The 12215-nt window shown below is 63.4% G+C and overlaps 1 protein-coding gene across 1 annotated transcript; it reads left to right on the top strand.

Annotated features, from left to right (window-relative positions):
* Positions 1-500: 500 nt before the first annotated feature.
* Positions 501-8154, top strand: ENPP7 (ectonucleotide pyrophosphatase/phosphodiesterase 7). The gene is made up of 6 exons (XM_049638127.1): positions 501-753; positions 1929-2074; positions 3242-3868; positions 4517-4871; positions 7725-7809; positions 7980-8154. Exons 1-6 carry the CDS (start codon positions 501-503, stop codon positions 8152-8154), a joined length of 1641 nt encoding a protein of 546 aa, XP_049494084.1.
* Positions 8155-12215: the final 4061 nt, after the last annotated feature.

Here is a 12215-nt window from a genome sequence, read left to right as displayed (position 1 = left end):
AGAGACAGAGACAGAAACAGGGACAGAGAAGGGGGCTGCACACTGAACTCAGGGGTCCCTCTCCCGCGTGCACCCACCCCCGTGAGCACAGGTAACGAGGGAGCCCCCTCTTGCGAGTGCTCTGGGGTCAGGGCGAGCAGGGCACCGGGGCCGAGAGCGCCTAGGAGAGGTGGAGTGGGGACACAGGCCTTCTGGAGGGAGTGGCCCCCTCTGCAATCCAGGCCTTCGGGACCGGTCCCCATCCTCCCTGTGAGGACACACGGGCACGAGGTGGGAGGAGCACCCAGCCCAGGAGCTGTGCTGGCCATAAAAGCGGATGCCGTGTGAGGGCTGGGCCCGGGTGGCAGGTGCGGTGACCAGGGCCGCTTTCCGAGACGCAGGTATGTGCACGGTCTTGTGTTCAAAGAGGCACAGGATAGATGGGCCCGGCTGACCCTGGGACTTTGCTCTGCTCCTCAGCAGGAACGAGCCCGGAGGCTTTCCTGTCTGAAAAACCCATCATGGGACGCTCGGCTGTCCTCCTGGCCGTGGCCCTGGCCACCCTCCTGGCTCCGGGGACAGGGGCTCCTGTCGGCAGGAAGGTCTCCCGGAATAAGCTGCTGCTGGTGTCCTTTGACGGCTTCCGCTGGGACTACGACCAGGACGTACCCACCCCCAACCTGGACGCCATGGCACTCGACGGGGTGAAAGCACGCTACATGACCCCGGCCTTCGTCACCATGACCAGCCCCTGCCACTTCACCCTGGTCACTGGTGAGCGTTGGCCTCAGGTGGGGCCCGGGGCTGGGGAGGGGGCTGAGCAACCAGGGGGAACCAACAGAAGGCACCCAGTGTATGCACAGAGCCCTGTCCCCCCAGGGGGCCGCACAGGGACAAAGGGGACCCCCAGGAGGGGATGCTGTCACTGGGGAGACACAGCACGGCCGGTGACAACCGAGACAAGGCACAAAACTCCCCAGCCGTCTCGTTTTAAACAGTGACCCCCAACCAAGGTGGCGACCTGGGAGGGCTTCTGGAGGTGGTGAGTGTGGCTGGGTTTCAGACAGGCAGGCAGGAGAGATGAGCCTGAGGCTCCCTGCTGTCCCCGCCCCCGAGGTCCCCTCGAACCCACCGTCGCCCTATTTAGGCTGGCAGTCTAGAATTCAGGTGTCAGCAGGGAGACTCAGGGGGCCCTTCCTGCCGCTCCCCGCTTCCTGCCCGTCGGTCCAGCCCCAGCCGCCCCTCCCGCCTGTGCCTCCCCTCATCTCGTGAGGATGCTTGCCCATAGACTCAGGGCCCACCCTGACCCAGACTGCCCTCATCTTGACCTCACTAGTCGCATCTGCAAAGACCCCATCCCCAAGCAAGGTGACACGCTGAGGCTCTGGGGGGACGTGACCTTGGAGGGGGGACCCCCTTCCTTACGGATGGTTCATCCTGGTGCCAGCATTCTGTGACCACGGCTCCCACTGCAAACCCCTGCACGTCACCTGAGTCCTCAGTAGATCGCGGACGGGGGTGCGGGGGAAGGGGGCACACTCTTCATCGTCCCTCCTCTTGTGCCTTCTGAGCGCACGTGCGCGTGTGTCCCGTGCAGAAAGTGAACTTTAGAAAATACCTCGTGGATAGAGCTCCGCTGGGAGTTCATTTAAATTTCTGCCCGGGGTTCTGTGTTATGACCGGGCCGTGACTGATTAATTAGTTCCCTCCTGAGAGCCATCTGGGTCCCTCCCGGGCTTTGCCAAGACCCAGAGGCTACGAATGACGTCCCCGCGCGGGTGGGGCTGCGCTGTGTGCACACTGAGCTGCAGGAAACGTCACCGGCACCGCGGATAGAACCTCTGGGTTGGGGAGGATGTGCCTGGGACCCCAAACCGGGGCTCCTGGGGGGCGGCACGTGAGAAAGCCCGCCCACCTCCCACCTCCCCTCTGCTGCCTCCTCCCCACAGGCAAATACATCGAGAACCACGGCGTGGTTCACAACATGTACTACAACACCACCAGCAAGGTGAAGCTGCCCTACCACGCCACGCTGGGCGTCCAGATGTGGTGGGACAATGGCAGCTTACCCATCTGGATCACAGCCCAGAGGCAGGTAATGCCCCAACGGACGGCAGTCGGGAGAGAGGGGAAGGAAGGACCAGGCCCAGAAAGACCTTTGGAGACCCACGCTGGCCCGCTCCCCGCCCTGGAGTCCTGGGCTCCCGGCATAGAGGGGCCTTGGGGGCGGTGGGTACCGCCCTGCCCAGTCCTCCCTGGAGCCCTGGGACCGAGCAGGGCGGCTCCGTCCTCCCGCCGGGGGGGGGAATACTGCACCCCTGGACCCCTGGCAGTGGCAGAGGGGTCCCCGCGGGAAAAATAATGTCACTCGACCAAAAGGCACATAACAATGAAACAGCCTGATGCCTTTCCCCTTCCCGACTCCTCTCAGGGCTGGGCGGCTAAGTTCCAGAGGGAGGAAGACAAAGTAGGAGGTGGGTTGTAGGGTTGAGCTCGGGGAGCTCACCATCCTGCAACGTCCTGGGAGCCTCCTGGCCCCACCACAGGCGTGGTTTCTAGTCAACAAGGCCCAACGGATGTTTGCAAGATGAGCCCAGGATGAACTTCGGAGCCTACACCCACCTTCTAGGCCGGGTGTCCACGCAGGTCGGAGTCCCTCCGCTCTGGAAGGAGCTACCCGGATGCCAGGCTCGCTCACAGAAAGCAGGGGCTGAGAGCCTGGCCTCTCGCGGCGCTCGATCCAAACAGAAGGGCGCAGGGGGAGCGGACAACCGCGGGCACGCGGTTGGGGGGCCAGATGGATCTGCAAATAAAGCAGCCATCAATTTATGGAGAGGCGGATGGGTGGCCAGGTTGAAGGCTGCAAGGGCAGGCCAGAGGACGCGGGGGAAGGACCTGGACAAGAATCCTGCGGGGAGGGGCCGGGCTCCAGGCCAGAAGGGGAGGGCCGTCCGGACAGCTCAGCCTCGGGGCAAGGGCCTAGGGCCGTAGTGACAATGAGGACGCTGCGTATCTGGGGACATGTCTATATCCATTATCGCACTAGTGCCGAGTCCACGGGGCACCTGCTGTCTCCTCTATAAAACCGGCATCGGCCCCGGGAACATAAGATAAGAGTTGTAAAAGGGCTTCCCCCAAAGAAAGGCCCACGCCTGCAGCAGGTGCAGGGCGGAGCGAGCGGGCAGAGGGGAGGACAGGGGCGGGCGCAGGCAGGGGCCGAGCCCCAGGAGGCCCGCGGCTCCCACGCCACCTTCCCTGGCAGGGCCTAAAGACCGGCTCCTTCTTCTACCCTGGCGGGAACGTCACCTACCAAAACGTGGCCGTGACGCTGAGCCGGAAGGAAGGCGCTCTGCACAACTACGGAAACGAGGAGGAGTGGAAAGCCAACATCGACACGGTGATGACCTGGTTCACGGGGGAGGGCCTGGACCTGGTCACGCTCTACTTCGGGGAGCCGGACTCCACGGGCCACAAGTACGGCCCCGAGTCCCAGCAGAGGAAGGACATGGTGATGCAGGTGGACAGGACCGTGGGCTACCTCCGGGACAGCATCAGGAGCAGCGGCCTGGGGGACAGCCTCAACCTGATCGTCACATCCGACCACGGCATGACCACCGTCCACAAGCAGGCCCAGGACCTGGTGGAGTTCCACAAGTTCCCCAACTTCACCTTCAAGGACATCGAGTTTGAGCTCCTGGACTATGGGCCGAACGGGATGCTGCTCCCCAAGGAGGGCAAGCTGGAGAAGGTGTACGAGGTCCTCAAGGACGCCCACCCCAAACTCCACGTCTTCAAGAAGGAGTCCTTCCCCTCGTCCCTCCACTACGCCAACAACTCCAGGATCGCCCCCTTGCTCATGTTCAGCGACCCTGGCTACGTCATCCACGGGGTGAGCTGCCCGCAGAATCACGGCTGGGGACGGGCTCCCTCACTGGGCCGCCGGGCCTCCCTCTAGTTCCTTCTCTCACCGGCCCCCAGTTTGAGGGGCGCGGGCCGCCACGGGGACATACCCAGCGCCACGCGGTGGGAGTGCGTCTGTCCACGTGCACATGTGTGTACGTGCGTAAGATCCGTGCGTGTGCTTCGTACGCGTTCCGGGTGCGTGCGTGGACATACATGTACGTGCGTGTGCATGCGTGGAGGTCAAAGTGTGGGAAGACCGGCCAGAGGGAGGGAGGGAGGGAGGGACGGGGGCAAGGGGCCCGCTCTGCCATCAGCTGAGAGCCACGGGATGCTGGAGGGGAAGCCAGATGCAGGCTGGGAGGGGGAGTCAGGGAGGGGGCGCTGGTGTGCACGGGCGCCCCGGGCGGCCAGCGCCACCCCGCGTCCTTGGGGTCGGCGCCTCTGTCACGTGGTCTTTGCTGAGGCTCTCTCTTGGGCCGCGGATCCTTGGGGGCTCAGAATTCAGAGAACCTCCCCTGCCCCTACGTGTGAACGCCTTCCGGGGGTCCTCTGCCGACACAGGGATGCGGCTGGCAGAGAGGGCGGGGGTGTGCTTCGAGCCCCGCAAAGACTCAGGACCTTCCCTCCTCGGCAGAGACTGAGCGTGCAATTCAACAAGGGGGAACACGGCTTTCACAACAACGTCACGGACATGAAGACCATCTTCCGGGCCGTGGGCCCCAGCTTCAAGCGGGGCCTGGAGGTGGAGCCCTTCGAGAGCGTCCACGTGTACGAGCTCATGTGCAAGCTGCTGGGCATCGTGCCCGAGGCCAACGACGGGTCCCTCAGCGTCCTGCTGCCCACGCTGCAGGAAACCAGCCACGGGCCCCTCAGCACCGTGCCGCCCACGCTGCAGGAAACCAGCCACGGGCCCCTCAGCACCGTGCCGCCCACGCTGCAGGAAACCAGCCACGGGCCCCTCAGCACCGTGCCGCCCACGTCCCCCTCAGGTAAGGTGCTGCCGTCCGCCTACACCTGCTCTGCCCCCAGGCACCTGCAGACTGTGTGCGCGCGCCTGCCCTGCCCTGACCAGGGAGGGCCGTCAGCCGTGTGGGGCCGCCTTCTCCTTCCCCGCCCCAGACTCTGGAAACATCCAGAGTACCCGACACCACGCAGCGCACTTGGCACATCTTGGGAGCAGCACAGAAGGGGAGCAGCCTTGTTGGGGGCGGGGAGACTGAGGGCCAGGGAAGTAGGTGGTTTGCCCACAGGACAGGCCTCCTGGTGAAGCCCACCTCCGGGCTTCTGATGCCACATAACCTACTGTCCCACATGGCCACGGGAGGCCTCCTTCCTGGATCGGCCTCCCCCCAGCACACCCTTACCCCCCCCCCCACCCTGACCCAGCCCAGGGGCAGACAAGATCGTGGACCCCAGCAGGGGCCTGGCTGGAGGTGGGGAGGGGCTGCTCAGCAGGGGAGGGGTTGTGGTGAGAGATGAGGTCAGGGGGCTCATGGGGGAGGGGTGCAGAGGGCACCCGGGCCACCATGGGGGAGTGGGGGAAGTGTTATGCTCTGGCTTCCCTCACTCACTGGATGCTCCAAATTTCCTCAGGGTTTGCCCTCATGCCACGTGGCTGGTGCCCCTTGGTGATGGGACTCTCAGTGGCTACGATTCTTCTGGCCAAGGTCGCATAATGCCGCTCAAGGTCAGAGGCCCAGGAGGGGAAGGGAGGGGAGAGGAGGGGAGGCAAGAGGAGGGGAGGGGAGGGTGGGACCGTGCTCCCTGCTGCCCCAGCCCGATGCCCCCACCATTGACCTGGGCCCCCTCACCGGGCAGAGAGGAGTCAGTCCTCAGGACCCTGCAAGCCCCTTCCAGCTGCCCTGCTCTAGGCCTGGAGCAGGTCTTTCCCAAGCAGACCACCCATGACACTGGGACCCTCCCAGCCTCCTCCCCACCCGGCCTCCTGCAAGTCCGTGCTGTGCCCCGGGACAAGGGAGAACTCAGAAGCCTTGGGGTTTAGGTTTGCGGGGCAGGTCCTGGGACACACGGGGAGCAGCCAACCCAGAGGACTCAGCTTGCTGAGCGATAGCCCTGCCTGGTTTCTGCCGTGTGGTGCCACAGCCCTCCAGCCAAAGCAGAGGCCAAATCATTCATTCATTCCCAGACCACACAGTGGGAGCCTGTTGGGTGTCCCGGGTCTGGGGATCCCAGCCAAGACAGTCTGGGCCCCACACCCCGGAGTTTGTAATTTAGGGGCCGCCAAGGGCAGACAACAGGCAGAGACCGCATCAGTGGGCAAGACGACTGAGACCATCTAACGGGGGAGGGGGAGACCTGAATGAGGAGGACAGCGGCCATGCCCAGCCCCGGGGGATGGGGTTCCAGGAGCGCAAGTGAGAGCCCCTGGGCGAGACTGCCTCCTCAAGTTTGTGGAAGAGAAGGGAGGCCTGTGCTTGGAGGCTGGTATTGGAGGAAGGGGTCCATGATGAGCTCACCACGGACAGAGGGGCCCGGAGCTGCCTCACCGGCCGCAGGGAGCTGCAGGGAGCCCCTAGCCGAGGGACATGGTGGGGGGAGGGGACACCTGATTGGACACCAATGATTAAAAGAACACAGGAGGCCAGAGCTTGGCCAGTTAGGAAGGTCCCGCAGGGGTCCAGGCAGAACATCTTGGGGACAGAGTGCAGATGATGTAAAACGGACGAGTTCACAATACCTTTAAAGGGCCTGACTTACAAGGTGTGTTTCTGGGGGTAAAGAAAATCGAGATATGAAGGCCGTGTCTGCAGCTCAGGGTCGGGCTGCCCCAGAAGGGCCACAGTCACTCACTGAGACGTGAGGAGAGACAGGGACCAGTGGCAGCTGAGATAGGCGGGAGGCCAGAAGGCAGAGGGGCTGCAGAAGGGGGGGGGGGGAGCACTTGCCACTGAATGGTAGAGCTGGAGGGAACCGGAAAGATCATTTTAGCCACCCCCCTCTTACCCAGACAGGACGCTGGAGCCTGAGAAGTTAGCGGGCTAGTCCAAGATCACCAAAAGGGACTCTGTCTGAGCACCGGTTTTTAAATCCCTCGTCTGGAGTACTTTCCACTGTGTCCATCACTAGCTTTCTGTGTACAGGGGGATCGGGTCCTTGAAGTGGGTTTTCCAGCACGAGACGGTGACATTATAAGATTCCCCAGCCCTCCAGCCGAGAGGGGGCTCAGACTTCACGGGCAAGGGAGAGGTTAGAGCACCTGACTCTGCTCATGGTCCCAGGGAGGTCTGCCCCAGAAGCGCGATAGCAAACCCGCTGTCCGGCCCACCAGGCCAGTTTCCAGCCCCAGAGCAAGGTCACAAACGCCGGGTTGGGAAAAGCCTGCAGAATCAGCCCTCACAACGGAGCCGGCGCCCAGCCCAGAGCTCGGAGCCCTGGAGACAACCTCCCCCGTTGGGTTTGGCGTCACAGCTGCCGAATCCGGTTCGGAACTACGGCTGCTGTCTCGTAGGCCATTTTCTCCGCTCCAAAGGCAGTGCCCAAAGGATCTGCCACACGTGGCCGCCCTCCGCTGCGACCTGAGTCCTCCTCACCAGGCTTGAGAGCAGGGGAAACCGAGGCACCCTCGGGCTCCCCCCCTTCTGGGTCTGCAGGACCCCCCAGCCAGGCCTAGGAAAGTGCCCCCACAAGCCATCCCCTACCCCAGCCCCGCCCCCACCTGCAGCCCGGAGTGCCCTCCGGGGTGGGGGTCAGCTGAGGGTCAGGAGTTCCCACGGGGGACCTTCTCAGTCACAGCCTGACATGAGTGTCCAGGCCACTATCTGCCCAGCCCATTTCCCACCAGTCCCTCCCTCCCTGCAGCCCTGCTTCCTCTTCTCCACCAGACCAGCCCTCCCTCCCGGCCAACAGGCACTTATTCTTCCAGGCCCGCCTCTTCCAGGAAGCCTCCAGAAGCTGCGCTCTCAATGCGTGAGTCCGCTGGACACGGATGGGCCTTTAATCCCAACTTGACCACAGACCTCAGTGTCCCCACAGCCCCAGCTCATGCTCAGTCGTTCTGGTGCTGGCAGTGGGGCCCCTGCCCAGGTCCGGGGCGGCGCAGGGTCCCCCTCCCCTCCCCTCTCCCCCTCTTCCCACAGGCCCCGCCCCACAAGCCGTGCCGTCTGCGGCCACGCGGGGGCGCGCGGGAGCCCCGCGCGGGAAGGTCCGGCGGCCCGGGCTCCAGCTTCCACCCGGGGCGCAGGGCCGGTGGCCGGGGCGCTTTGCCTGAGTCCACACGCCGGTCCCCGCCGGCTCCTGCTCCAGGGGGAATGAAGGACAGCCTAGCCGCTGCAGTCACAGTAGCCACCGTGGCTACAGGCCTTTTGCTCCAAAGCCTGCTGGGTTTTCTTACAGCCCAACCAGTTGGCCCCAGCGTGTGATGCATTCCTGACAACTTAGGACGACTAACCACCCCCCACCCCCACCCCCGGGAACCCATCCGCTCTTCCTGAGGGACAGGCCCTGGTTGGCCTTGCCAAGGAGAGGTGGCACAAGGGGGGTGGGGCTAGAAGGCTCTTTGTGAACTGACAGGGAACCACATCATTGCTCAGCCAAAAAAATAAAAGTAATTTAAAAAGGCGAAGACATTGCAAATAGGAGACCCCCCCCCCACGGGTGGGCGTGGGGGAGGGGAGAGAGTATGTGTGCGTGTGTACGTGTGTGCGCACGCATGCGGGCACGTCTGCACGTAAATAAACACCCTGGAGCACTCCCAGAAACAGGGGAGCACTGCCGGCTCCAGAGACGGGCCAGGAGCGGGAGGGGTGCGGTCCGCCACGCCGTCCCCTGCGCACTGTGCCTACCAAAGCATTTCCGGACCATGCACTCAAAACCACTTTTAAAGAGCAGGGCTTTGGAGTGACAACTCCCACTCCAGTCTGTCCCCCACTCACAAGCTGTGACCTCGGGGCGCAGCCTCAGTGTCCTCATCGGAAAACGTGAGGGGACGAGGAGATGCGTACTTCCCTGAGATCTGCCCAGGAGAACGCTGGGAGGCAGGGGCCCCCCAGGTGAAGGCCGGGCCGCAGAGACTGCGTGTTACAAATCCAGCTGTAACACTGTGAGACACGACTCCGCAGGAGGGGTTTGCGGGACCAGACGACCCCTTGCCTGTGAGCCCCCCCCCTCCCCTCCCTGGGCCTCATCTACCTGTGACTGGGTCCCCACCTTCACCTCCAGGGTCCATCCCAACCCACCCTCGGCGGCCGCCTCACCAGCTGGCCGGAGCCAGAGTCCTGCCTTGGCCTCACAGGCCCTGCACCCAGTCATTTCCCCAGAAGGAACGCCCCCCCCCCCCATCAGAGCCTACCCGGCGCAGGATACCCAGACCAGCCTGCCAGCCCACACACCAGCTTCTGACTCCGGACAGGCCCGAATCCGATCTTGGCCCCGGGGAGTCTGCCCATGTGGCTGGAGGGGACCCGGAGGGGGATCCGCGTGCATTCACAGCTGCCGAGCACTGAGCACCCACAGGGGCCTGTGTGACCACCACGACCCACAGGCCCCCGAAAGACCCCCAGCCTGCCTCTGAGAGCCCACGGTCGGCTGCTTTGCAGAGGATGGGCCGACAGTCTAAGGCTCGTCCGACTGACTTTTTCAAAGAGAAAAGAAAGAAACATGATCCGGGCTTCGTGCCGTGAGGCTACGTTTCTCATTTGTGCAGTGGTGGGGACCACCCTGCGCCCGGCGTGGCCGGGGGCGACCCAGCCCCAGCTCCCATGCTCAGACCCTCTAACGCAATGCTGGGCAGCCCCACGCGAGTTGCTGACCACTGGGCCACGTCCCCACTGTAAAATCAGGAACAACAGTAGTCTCTGTCTCACAGGTTGGTCCTAACGATTAGGTGAGTTACTGTTCGCAAGCTGGATCCGGCCCACGGGAGGCCCGCGAGTTACGCTTCAGGCCCGCGCGAACACATGCGGAACAGTGAGGAGTCACAGCTGCTGTCTTTTCCATTCGCCTCCAAACGTTGCTTCTCTCGCCGGAAGTTTCGGGTCGGGGACGCTGAGCCTTGAAGCACCTCGCTGCTATAGCACCCAGAGGAGCCAGGCTCAGGGCGGTGACGGGCCACCCCGTGGCCGCAAGGTTATACCTGCGTTGTCTCTGGTTTTATGATCACCTTCGGCTTGAGGTGAGAGCTACTGATCTTCCATTTATGTCTGGTATTTCACGGTTTTTCTTTTTAAGATTAACTTAAGGAGAAAAAGGACGCGTTGATGTAAGGGCAATACCTTGACTGTGGCCATAGCACAGGCGGCTGGTGGGCAAGACAAAATATACAAATAGTAAAGGAGAGGGAGCCAGAGGCACACCTCCGGGAGGTCGTCCATGCTCCCACCTGCCTGCTCTCCCTTCCCCCCACGTGGCCAACCCAGGAGGCTCCTGGAGGGCAGCACTCAGTCTCCCCGGTGGCTGGTGTCCAAAGACTCCCGCCAGGGGAGTTCGGGACACTGCCGAAAACTAACACTGTAATCCACTGTGCAAACTCAATCTTACTATGGGCCCAACCGAAACAGTCGGGACAAAACCCCGGCTGAAACAAAGCGGCACTGCCTTCCCGAGCCCCGTGGAGGCGACTGAGGACTCACACGGATACACCATTCGTCCACGAACAACCGTCTGCCCAAAGCCTTTGTTGACTTGAGCCAGGCAGTGATGGGCGACACGTTCAAGTACTGACTGGCCAGGTCATGAGCGACAGGGTGTCGGAGGGACCGTGAAAGTCCCCTTTGTCAGGAGGCCTCCCCCCTTTAGAGCCAGCGCCGCGTGCTGTCACCAGGAGGCGGCGCTCTTGGGCTCTTCAAACCCCTGGAAGCCTTTCTCCAGCAGCTTCTGAAATAGGAATTCAGAACCTCGGTTCCTCCAGCTTCTCCCCCCGCCCCCCTCGGAAATAACCACATCAGCCTTGGGGGAGGGGTCAGAGTATTCGTCCCCCCCCCCCAGTTGTAGAGGGAGCCCCAAGTGAACGCTGATAGTCCAGAGAAGGAGAACTTTCCAAATCAGGTTTGTTTTAGGATCCCATGAGGGAAGGGATCATGCAGCCCCGCGCCCAGCACGAAGGCCACCCTGGAGCAGCGGTTTTCAAATTCAAGGGTGCCTCAGAATCGCTTCGTTAGACCAGGTGCTGTGCTGGTGAGCCTGAGCGCGCACACGCCTTTCTGGATCGGAGGCCTGGAGCGGGCCTGAGAATTTGCACTTCTGACTAGTTACCAGGTGATTCTCACGCCGCTGGCCTCGGTACCACGCTTGAGAGTGGCTGCGCTTACTAAGGGTTATGAATGAATGAATAAATACAAACTGGTCTTGCCCAACCTCCTCAGGTAAAACAGGATTAGAATCGAGGCAGCCTCGTTGGCCGGCTGGCCCTGAGCGAGGGCGGGGGGCGGCAGATATCCCCAGGTTCAGTTCCCGGAGGGCCCGGCCAGCCCTTTCCTTCAGGTGCTACTTGCTGGCGGAAGTCAGTCTTTTTTTCCAGACCCCAGGGAGCTGCTGGCCCAGATGCTCTCCTCCCCACTGAAGAGCCACGTCGAACGCTTGGGGGTGGGAGTGGCGGGGGGCAGGGGGGCTCCCTTTGGCCCATCCTTCCGGGACCCAGCAGGAGCAGCTGTCGGTCATAAAACCAGACAGCCGTGCTTGTGACCCGGTCCAGGCTCGGTCCCCGGAGCAGGATCCTAAGACGCACCTGTCTTGCTGCGCCTTCACACCCAGCAGCAGTAAGTGCTTTGCGCATCCACTCGCGGCAAAGCGAGACAGCAGGAAATGTTCGGCGCCCAGCCCCAGGCCTGCAGAGGACCCGAGCGAGGGGTCCAGGACCCCCAAGCAAGTAGCAGGGACCGAGGATGGGCCCGGGGCCAGGGGAGGGGGGGGGTATCCCGAGGGGTGTCAGCCAGAGGCGCTTCGCAGGGGTGTGTCCCGCCTCGTCCGCGCATTTCTGGGGGTGAGCGGCCTCCCCTCCCCCACGCCCGCCGTCGGGGGGGCGCAGCGCCCCTCACCCAGACCGCGGAGCTGCGGGAGCCTCTGTTGCCATGGCTACCCGCCGCGCTCCGGGCTCCGCGCCGCGCGGTGGGTGGTGCCAGGGCCGCAGGCGGTGCGCAGTCCCTGAGCGCGGCGCTGGGGGCGCAGGCGGGACGCGACGGGCACGCCGCGCGCTCCGCGCACACGCACGCCGCCCTGTCACGGCGCACCCCCACACCCCGTACACACACACACACACACACGCACACGCCAGAACACGCGCCGCCTACAGGCGCGCACGCACCACTCACACCCTACACCGTACGCATTATTTCCCATCCCAGCCACACGCTGTAAATACTAGGACAACACGGGCTTGC

This window comes from Panthera uncia, chromosome E1 (genome assembly GCF_023721935.1).
Source record: "Panthera uncia isolate 11264 chromosome E1, Puncia_PCG_1.0, whole genome shotgun sequence".
In the NCBI taxonomy this organism is placed as follows: Eukaryota; Metazoa; Chordata; class Mammalia; order Carnivora; family Felidae; genus Panthera; species Panthera uncia.
Note: the sequence above shows the minus strand (reverse complement) of the source record. Positions and strands in the feature narration are given on the sequence as shown.

Excerpts from the sequence above, each read along its gene's own strand:
- ENPP7 (XM_049638127.1), top strand. The coding sequence starts at position 501 with ATGGGACGCTCGGCTGTCCTCCTGGCCGTGGCCCTGGCCACCCTCCTG. Across the intron at positions 2,075-3,241 it reads GGATCACAGCCCAGAGGCAG|GGCCTAAAGACCGGCTCCTT; the intron begins GTAATGCCCCAA and ends CTTCCCTGGCAG. Across the intron at positions 7,810-7,979 it reads AGAAGCTGCGCTCTCAATGC|GCCCCGCCCCACAAGCCGTG; the intron begins GTGAGTCCGCTG and ends CTCTTCCCACAG.